General features: G+C 41.7%; 1 protein-coding gene across 1 annotated transcript; it reads right to left on the reverse strand.

Annotated features, from left to right (window-relative positions):
- Window positions 1-241: 241 nt before the first annotated feature.
- Window positions 242-10,389, reverse strand: LOC125521467 (pyrophosphate--fructose 6-phosphate 1-phosphotransferase subunit alpha-like; the record flags this gene model as incomplete). The annotated part of the gene is given in 17 exon segments (XM_048686516.1): window positions 242-690; window positions 768-933; window positions 1,116-1,219; window positions 1,356-1,472; window positions 1,551-1,655; window positions 1,771-1,827; window positions 1,915-1,959; window positions 2,041-2,151; window positions 2,222-2,295; window positions 2,577-2,670; window positions 2,756-2,836; window positions 3,105-3,158; window positions 3,436-3,519; window positions 3,647-3,714; window positions 3,877-4,065; window positions 9,086-9,198; window positions 10,217-10,389. Coding segments are annotated over 17 exon segments (1,764 nt in total), but the record flags the coding sequence as incomplete, so codon positions are not given.
- Window positions 10,390-10,593: the final 204 nt, after the last annotated feature.

Below are 10,593 nucleotides of genomic sequence, written 5' to 3' on the forward strand. Positions count from 1 at the left end.
ATTTAGGAACGGAGGGAGCGCTTGCGGCTGTACTGTGTTAAAAAAAACTAATCTGGAACTTGAAAGGTTGATTAGAAAAACTTTTTTGAAAAATCCAGGCTCCATAGAGCCCGGGAGCCCAAAATCCTCACTCCAGCTTTTTCGGCTTTGCTATGGTGCCACGTATCCCTCGAAAAAATAAAAAATAATGCTATGGTGCCATGTTGTCTCAAAAAAAAAATGCTATGGTGCCACTTTAGTGTGACTCAAGCCGCTTCTCTAGCGGGTAAGGATTGCATTTATATAAGAGAAGAAAAAATAGGGTTACCATTTACACAGTATTTTTTGTTATTATCCGGAGCTTCTAACTCACACTGATTATATTGACGTTGATTTCTGCCATAAAAGTGGGCAATTATTCCTGTTCTAACTCTTCCCAAATCCCAATCTCCAAACTTGCCACACTCTGCAGTCTAAAACTCAGATAAAGAACAGAGCCTATCAAGATCCCGGTTTCTACGGCCGACAAAAGGAAAATTATGCCTGTGGGATTCCGGCATATGGAACGCTCCGAGTTTGCTCTCAGATGGTCGCTTGGCCACTGTAAGACGGAGAAGACATGATGGTCAGCAGCTCCGTCACATGTGCCATGGAGCTCAGTGCAGCTTTCAGCACATCCTGCGAGCACCCAGGCTTCACGATGTTCTTCACCTGCGTGGCATGCATAATCATGAGAACCAATAAAAGGACTGTTACCAGTCGGATAACCAAGTTGTTGGCCGATGTACCTTCTCCAGATACTCCTGCAGCTGTTTGATCCTCCCCATGTAGTCCCGGTCTTCCACGCACAGCGAGATGGGCTTTGCGTCGGCCCCCGGTCCTTCGAATTGCAGCGGTCCAGGGTTCTTGTAGATGTCTTCCATCAGGAGGCTGGAAGAGTTTTGCCTCAGCAGCCTGCAAGGCACAAAACGATTACTTTGGTAAATACGAGCACATGTCTTTTTATCCTTTTACACGGTGTATGTATCCAGTGAAACAATGGAGAATTTCCTCTTCACAGGCAATGGAGAATAGAAGAACACGATGACTAGTGAATAAAAGATGGCACTTAATTTCAAACCAGAAATCATACGTACTCGTATGCTTTTCCTTTTAAGTCAACGCTTGCCATGTGGACAGCGGGCTTCCCAATTTGACTGGCAGTGGGACCGCGCGACCATCCCCTTACCGTCATCATAGACTGCTCGTGAACAAATGCAGAAATGGTTATGCATCACTTTGTGCTTCACATAAACTTGTGTGAGATGGATCATGTGCAAATCTTAAAGGAACATAATCTAAAAAACATACAAACACTAACAATCCCATATGCTCACCGTAATAGGAGCAGCTCCACATTTCCACTGGTCCACAGGACTTTTTAGATTAGTTACAGTGGCCATGTAGCCATTCAGACCAGCAGCTATGATGTGATAGCATACATGACCAAGAACCTGGAATCAAACAATTGGCCGGCCATCAAGGAGAATAACCAGATGGAACATGATATAGAGAAGTGAGGTGGAACTTACATAGGCGTAATCGCAATCAAAGTTTGACGGCAGGGCACCTCTTGCTTGGTAGCCAAAAAAGTGGCAAATTGCATTGAACTTCTTTCCTTTGTAAGTGCCTTCCTCCTAAATAAGCCAATAAACAATATGCACTGATAAAGGTGGTGCTTATTTTAAAAGTGAACTAATAACTCATAGGTCTTAAACTAGTTCTCCACAAATGACTGCAGGATATGCTCACCAGACGTTTGTTGATTTCTGTCTCAACTAACTGGGCTAGAAGCTTCTCAGTCTCAATCTGCAAGATACACATATAAATCTGATGCCCGAACAAATGTAAAACAAAAAGGATAGGCTAATATCACAGACTGAATTGCTGTGCCACCTGAGAAAGCTGAGCAGAGTCGTCAGATTCTGGATGCAGAAGTAGCTGCACGACAAAAAAAAAGTTGAAGCAATAAAATCTTCTCCAAATTATGGATTTCTGAATATGAAAACAAGAAATACATACCTGTTTCCTGATAAATGGAGGCAGAAAGTCAAATAGTGCAGAAGCCCAAGGCGAAAGATGAGAAGAGATGTTCTCAATGGAAACACCTTTATCATGTAGCCCATGAATTTCCTACAAGTATAAGCTAAGCTCAGTGAACTATTCAATAAACAACACCATTGTTTCATGTACTGATACTGACCTGAAGCAAAGCATATAATTCAGGTATACTCTCGACAAGGCCCTCGGGAATAAGTACAACACCATGGTATTTATCTGTGCAAGATAGTATGATACTGTGAATCATAAGGAATAATAGCAACTGCATGATATATTTATGTGCCCAAGATATTATGGCAACATGCATTATTTACAAGATGTCACCCCTTGGACGCTTAGGCAGCAAGGCGCCCTGGCAGCGCCTTACAATTATGCCCGCTTTACACGCTTAGGCGTCAGGTCGGTTGGTGCTCACCTTAGGTCGCCTTACCGCCTATTATAAACAATGGCAACATGACACTACAATACGAAGCTTGTAAGAACCATATGATTCCTACCTTTTTCAGCCCTTGCCTGCACAGCATCACATATCTGCTTTGTAATATCAGAAATTGTAAGTTTTGACGCAGCAACCTCCTCCCCTAGTAAGACCTGAGCATTATCAAGTCAGATTAGTTTGTAATGTTTGTATTATGGATCAAACAAGTCGATTCAAAATAAAAGTAGCATCCCTAACCATATTTGGATGTGACTGAAGAGCACATTCCAAGGCCACATGAGATGCTTTCCGCCCCATCAAGCGAATGAAGTAGTAATACTGCCGAGAAAAATGATGAAGCTTTAAGAGAGATAAAAATGTAGACTGCGTACTTGAATTTTGTGTGTTATAAAATTCAGCAATTATGTAGATAATACAGAGCGCCTTTATAAAATGGAGGCAAATTTATGAGTAATAGGCCGGTAGCACGGTATGTAGAAGAAAGAAAATGACTGAACTTAAGACTACTTTACTAGCTTTCACCAAAAAAAGTATTTAAACTCATGAAATGTGTTAAGGTGGAGGTTGACCATCCATTATGTGTTACCTTCTCAGCAGAAAGAGCATCAGTGCAGACATTACTTATGAGCTGTGAGTTCACCTGTTAAATAAGTAGCAATTCATGTTACCGTAAAAAATGTAAATTAAATAGCAAAATTAGTAAGGTAACACTAAAACAAACAATGCCGAAACCATAGTAAAAAAGAAGGATGATCAAACTGAGTAGTGAGAATGAGATGCTCCTCGCAGCTACTCACCGTACCTCTAGACAGGTCAATAAAATGTAACAGGCGGACTGGCGGACAGTGCATCTCTAAAATGATACCACATGCTAAATAAGGAAGCAACTCAATAGCTTGCTATATAAATTAATGTACCTTGCATATGGTATCAAAACCAACAGTTGTCTCGACAAACTGGTTCTTAAGGTCACCATTCAAAGTTACAGGAACACCAACTACCTGTTAAAAAACAGATTGTCTCAGGCTATTTGCACTTTATAAGGAAAATACTTACTACCACAGGGATGTGAACCAGTACAAACGATTATAATGAAGGAACTAGCTTTATTAGACAATTTTCAGCCACCTTTGTTGAACATTTCGACTCAGCAAAAGTCTCAGCAAGCTGAGCAGCATCCGTGTTGGATGTGACACCTACAAAAAGAAAAGAGGGCATGCAGAGTAAATAACAGGGTTTTTCCAATAAGGGGCACTTTATTACTTAAAAGATTTAAGCATTACACCCGGCCTCTGCATAACAGAGTAAATAACAGCTAATATCAATAAAGTATCTTAATAGATAGTAATAAATGATACCTCCAATTATTACAAGAGCATCCAACTTCAAAGCTTGGCAAGTAGTCATTGCTGCCTTTACTTGTTCAGTTGTTCTGATTTGGTCCCTGGTTCGGCCAAGCATATAATAACCACCTTGATTTTTATAGGAAGAAAAAACTTCCTCAGTGATTTCCAAAGTTTTCTGAGCAAACAAGCCATCAGTTCCGCCTGTTTCAACACAAAAAATTAGAAATAATCAGTAAAAGGGAACAGATACAGGATTCATTATACGATATCTAATTATGTCCAAGTCAAAATTATGCATTCACACGTATATGTAGGGACAAAAAGCACTGAGGGCTTCACATATTTGCATTCCAAAGATTTAATAGTGGCACCTAGCACTGTTTAGCCAACTGGCTGTCTGACACTGATGAGACACTTAGTAAGATCCGAACATACGTTTTTCTTAGAATTTTTCATGATTTTGTGAGCTTGGATATGTAAAGTGCAGTTAAATAGGTCCTGCTTGATTCAAAGGATTCCAAAGACACTAGATAGACTATTCCTATAACATTGAGAACCCCAATAATTGTACCAAAGGAAGTTTGGTTGCACTATTGCAAACCACAGCAAATGATCAACATTTTTGTGAAATGGGTTGCATTAAGGAGTATCTGGGAAAATACTTGTGATAAACAATCATAAAAATCAAGCAGGACCATGTAGAATCCTAGAAAAATAGTGGAATCAGAGAGGTCCCTAATTGATTTTTTGTTTGCTAACTGCATTTTGCACACATGCACCTCGCGCACCCATTTGAAGTCAGAGAATTAAAAAAATCACATGTACAAAAAAGAGATCTGGATTGTTGCATGAAGTGTGAACTTGTAAATTCCGCTGAAATGTGTATCTACCTGTATGCTACACAAAATAGATGTTTTATGATCTACAGTAACATCAATTAGTGAAGATCATTTTGTGAACATTTACATTGGTTTAAAATGTGAATCTGCAAATTTTGGTCAAGAGTACATCCATTTATGTTTTGTAAAGACAAATGACCGGATTATCCTGGTCAAGCTGGTAGTTGGGGACTTGGTTCTCAATGTTATCAGCGTGTATGCCCCGCAAGTAGGCCACAATGAGAACACCAAGAGTGAGTTCTGTGAAGGCCTGGAGGACATGGTTAGGAGTGTACCAATTGGCAAGAAGCTCTTCATAGGAGGAAACCTCAATGGCCATGTGGGTACATCTAACACAGGTTTTGAAGGGGTGCATGGGGTCTTTGGCTATGGCATCAAGAATCAAGAAGGAGAAGATGTCTTAAGCTTTGCTCCAGCCTACGACATGATCTTAACTAACACCCTCTTTAAAAAGAGAGAATCACATCTTGTGACTTTTAGTAGTGGTCCACACTCTAGCCAGGTTGATTTCATCCTCTCGAGAAGAGGAGATAGGCGTGCGTGCCAAGACTGTAAGGTGATACCTAGAGAAAGTGTTGTCCCTCAGCATAAGCTTGTGGTTGCTAACTTCCGCTTTCGGATTCGTGTCCTGTTGGATAAGCGTGCCAAAGTCGCTAGACCGAAGTGGTGGAAGCTCAAGGGGAAGGTAGCTTAGGCGTTCAAGGAGAGGGTCATTAAGGAGGGCCCTTGGGAGGAAGGAGGGGATGTGGACAATATGCGGATGAAGATGGCGACTTGCATTCGTAAGGTGGCCTCAGAGGAGTTTGGAGTGTCCAGGGGAAGTAGAAGCGAAGCCAAAGATACCTGGTGGTGGAATGATGATGTCCAGAAGGCTATTAAGGAGAAGAAAGATTGTTTCAGACGCCTATACCTGGATAGGAGTGCAGACACCATAGGGAAGTACAAGATGGCAAATAAGGCTGCAAAGCGAGCTGTCAGTGAAGCAAGGGGTCAAGCGTATGAGGACCTCTACCAGCGGTTCAACACGAAGGAAGGCAAAACGGACATCTATAAGAAGGTCAAGATCCGAGAGAGGAAGATGAGGGATGTTGACCAACTCAAATGCATCAAGGACGGAGCAAACCAACTCCTGATGAAGGACGAGGAGATTAAGCATAGATGGCGGGAGTACTTCGACAGGCTGTTCTGTGGGGAGAATGAGAGTTCTACCATTGAACTGGATGACTCCTTTGATGATACCAGCAGGCGTTTTGTGTGGCGAATCCAGGAGACTGAGGTCAACGAGGCTTCAAGAAGTATGAAAGGAGGCAAGGCGATGGGCCCTGATTGTATCCCCATTGAGGTGTGGAGAGGCCTCGGGGACATAGCGATAGTATGGCTAACCAAGCTTTTCAACCTCAGTTTCTGGGCAAGCAAAATGCCAGAAGAATGGAGACAGAGTATATTAGTAGCAATCTTCAAGAACAAGGGGGTGTTCAGAGTTGTACTAATTACCGTGGAATTAAGCTGATGAGCCATACAATGAAGCTATGGGAGAGAGTCATTGAGCACCGCCTAAGAAGAATGACAAGCATGACCAAAAGTCAGTTTGGTTTCATGCCTGGGAGGTCGACCATGGAAGCCATTTTCTTGGTACAACAACTTATAGAGAGATATAGGGAGTAAAATAAGGCTTATGATAAGATACCGCGAAATGTCATGTGGTGGGCCTTGGAGAAACACAAAGTCCCAACAAAGTACATTACCCTCATCAAGGACATGTACAATAATGTTGTGACAAGTGTTCAAACAAGTGATGGCAACACTGATGACTTCCCGATTAAAATAGGACTGCACCAAAGGTCAACTTTGAGCCCTTATCTTTTTTGCTTTGGTGATGGATGAAGTCACAAGGGATATACAAGGAGATATCACATGGTGTATGCTCTTTACGGATGACGTGGTGCTAGTCGATGATAGTCGGACGGGGGTCAATAGGAAGTTAGAGTTATGGAGACAAACCTTGGAATCGAAAGGTTCTAGCCTTAGTAGAACTAAAACCAAGTACATGAGGTGTGATTTCAGTACTACTAGGCACGAGGAGGAGGTTAGCCTTGATGGGTAGGTGGTGCCTCAGAAGGACACCTTTCGATATTTGGGGTCAATGCTGCAGAAGGATGGGGGTATTGATGAAGATGTGAACCATCGAATCAAAGCCGGATGGATAAAGTGGCACCAAGCTTCTGGCATTCTCTATGACAAGAGTGACACAAGACAAGTTCTATAGGACGTCGGTTCCACCCACAATGTTGTATGGCGCTGAGTGTTGGCCGACTAAAAGGCGGCATGCTCAATAGTTAGGTCCGGCGAAGATGCGCATCTTGAGATGGATGTGTGGCCACACGAGGAAGGACCAAGTCCGGAATGATGATATACGAGATAGAGTTGGGGTAGGACCGATTGAAGAGAAGCTTATCCAACATCGTCTGAGATGGTTTGCGCATATTCAGCACATGACTCTAGAAGCTCTGCATAGTGGACGGCTAAAGAGTGCGAATAATGTCAAGAGAGGTCGGGGTAGACCAAATTTGACATGGGACGAGTCTGTAAAGAGAGATCTGAATGATTGGAGTACCACCAAAGAACTAGCCATGGACAAGGATGCGTGGAAGCTTGCTATCGATGTGCCCGAACCATGATTTGGTCGCGAGATCTTATGGGTGTCACCTCTAGCGTAAATGTTCACAAAAAATCATAACTTGAAAGGAGGCGAAGCAACCAGTAGTTTGTTGGACTTAATAAAGGAAAACAAGTATAAATTAGTCACAGAATCTCAGCCCTCTCTAGATCATAAGACTTTCGTCGGGTTATTGCGTGTTTCGAATCCTTAAGAAAATTGACCTATGAAGGACATTTGGATCATAGGAATGATGCTACCAAATTAACAAGGGTTGATCTACTATGGTTCAATCTTATAGGAATTTAAACACTTATTGTACAACATCCTTTTTCCACTCATTCACATATGATTGAGAGACTTTCCTTATGGTTTTCATTCGTTCTATCAGAATTAACAAGGGTTGATCTACTGTGAAGACAAAGGCAGCCTTCTTCAATAGGAGTAAATTCATTGTTGGGAACGAATATAATACTAGATTCTTGGAAGATACCTGGCTCGGGGACAAGCCACTAGCCTTGCAGTATTCTTCTTTATATAAAATTGTACAACATAAATAAGCTTTCGTCCGTACAATACTTGGTTATGTTTTTTTAAATATCCAATTCAGGCGGGTGCCGGGGAACGATGGGATAGATGGTTGCATCTTGTGCACGGGTTGATGGAGGTTAACCTTTCTGATGCGCCGGATACCCTACACTGGAAGCTGTCTGTCCGTGTCAGGTGTATTCTCGATCAAATCCATGTATATTGATTTGATAAACACCAGTCCTACCCAAAGGTCGCTTCACATTTGGAAGGTTAAGGTGCCGCTAAAAATAAAGGTATTCATGTGGTTTGTTCACAAGGGAGTAATACTGACGAATGACAACTTGGCAAAGTGTAGTTGGGAGGGTAATAAACGTTGTTGTTTTTGTGATCAGGATGAGTAATACAATATCTGTTCCTCAAATGTCCACTAGCCAAGTTATTGTGGCGGTCCATGTGTCCTTTAACCTTAGTCCTCCCAACACTTTATCCAGTATATTTGGTGCGTAGTTAAACCGGGTAGAGCCTAAGACAGTGGCTCGAGTAGGAGTGTATGGATTACTTTGGGCCATATGAAACTGCCGGAACGATGTCACTTTTTATAGACAAACTATCACAAAAAATTTGCAGGTCATTCCGGGTGTCTGCTTGGATCCGTACGTGGTCGTTACTCGGCCATGCGGATTACAGAAAGCTTATAGATATTGGTTGCAACCGCAGGAAAACGGTAGCACGGGATACCTACAACCGTTTTAGATGGGGGTCCAATAATAGGATAGGTGTTTAGTCATCTTACCCTATTTTTGCCGGTTGTGTCACTTTTTTTACCTTACTTTGGTTTGCGGATTGCTTGAGACGTTATTTTTGAACCTCGTACTTTGGTTATTAAAATGGTTGTATGCATCGTGTGATGCAGAGGCCGAGGGATATCCTCCTTTTTGAAGAAAAATAAATAAATCAGAACAACCATTCCTGCATTTTAAAATTCTGTTTTGGACTTGTATCCATGTTTTTTTTTCATTCCTAAAATGCTAGGACGCTCTAGCTAATGGGTGAATTATTGTTAGATTGAATAGTAGTTGGAATATTAAAGCTACATATCCATGAAAGAACAATCTGAATAAACCAATCCACTCACCAAGAAAACCGATAAGCTCGCTGCTTGGGTTGTGAGAATTTATAGCATTATATAGTCCCCATATAACATTGTGACCACCTGGGGACTGCCTACCACTGAAGACGACACCAACCCTGCACCCGAGAGATAATTTTACATTAAAGGATGCATGGAGAAAAAAATATGGGGGCATCTCAGAACGTATTTCAGAAATATGGAGTACCAAAGTAATTTATGGTTTTAGTCCCATCCTATAGAGTTACAACTTGCAACATTAGATTAGCTAACTACTGTTTGGCTTGATTACGCAGGTCTGAATGTCGTAGCCCTTCTGAAGTACTACAACAGTGACAGCCATAGTTAAAACAGGACAATGCTGGACGGGAAATACCCTTTGGCTCCCGCATGTATATACACCCTATATGGGATATTTTTTTAAATAATTAAACAAAAAGTCAAAACAGTTTAAAATTATTTTTAGATTAAACTTGACTTGCTTGCGCACTAGTATATAAATTTTCACAAAAAAAACCAACGTTGACTTCACAACGAAAAAGACAAAATTTATTTGCTATTATAGGTCACTATTCACACTATTTTGATCGAAAATTTGTCTTTTTTGAAAAGAAGTCAAAGGGGATTTTTTTTGTGTGGAACTTTTCTCACTAGTACAATGAAAGGTCAAGTTTATTTCAAAAATATTTTCAGAATTTTTGACTTTTTGTTAAATTGCTAAAAAAAATTCCATATGAGGTACATATGTACCCAGGAACCAAACGTTCCCCTCCAATGCTGGACCGCCTAGTGTTCATGTTTAGTGCAAACTGCAACGTATGGTACAAACTACAAAGTAGCACATCTATAATTCACATACACCAACCCGTTGCATATATGCATCTCATGTACAGTATATTGGTTGAGATACTCGAAAGTTTTGTAGAAAGATGGAAAAATCACAAGCTAATTACTACTCCCTTCGTTTCATAATGTAAGACGTTTTTGACACTAGTGTAGTATTAAAAACATTTTACATTATGAGACGGAGTAATAGTAAATTACAGATATGCTATTTAAGGAAAATGCCGCATTAGATGCCAGCACAAACTGAACATATCTAGAAGATTTTCCAGATCATATCTACAAGATGCGTACCTGACGGCAGGGTGCTCTGTTATGACCGTAGCGTCCGGCGCATTGGCCGTCTTCGGAAGGAAATGCGCCAGCCGCTGGCCATAGGTGTGCGGGAACGCGCGGCGGATCACATGCGCGTCAGCGCCGTCAGCCGCGATCGCGGCGTCGCCGTACTCCACCTTCACCGCGGTGCCCTGGTTTCCACCCAGAAAAGAAAGAGACCCATCAACTTGTAAAGCAAGAAAACGATCGGCTTGATCAGCCCAGCCATGGAAGATGCTTTCTACGAACGGGATGATTGGATCAGTGATCGGCGATTAGAGTGCCATCGCTTTCCCTTCGACCTTTACGGGTGGTAATCTCAGATCCGGTGGGGGAGGGGCGGTGGCATCGGCATC

The sequence above is a fragment of the Triticum urartu genome, chromosome 7 (assembly GCF_003073215.2).
Source record: "Triticum urartu cultivar G1812 chromosome 7, Tu2.1, whole genome shotgun sequence".
Classification (NCBI taxonomy): domain Eukaryota; kingdom Viridiplantae; phylum Streptophyta; class Magnoliopsida; order Poales; family Poaceae; genus Triticum; species Triticum urartu.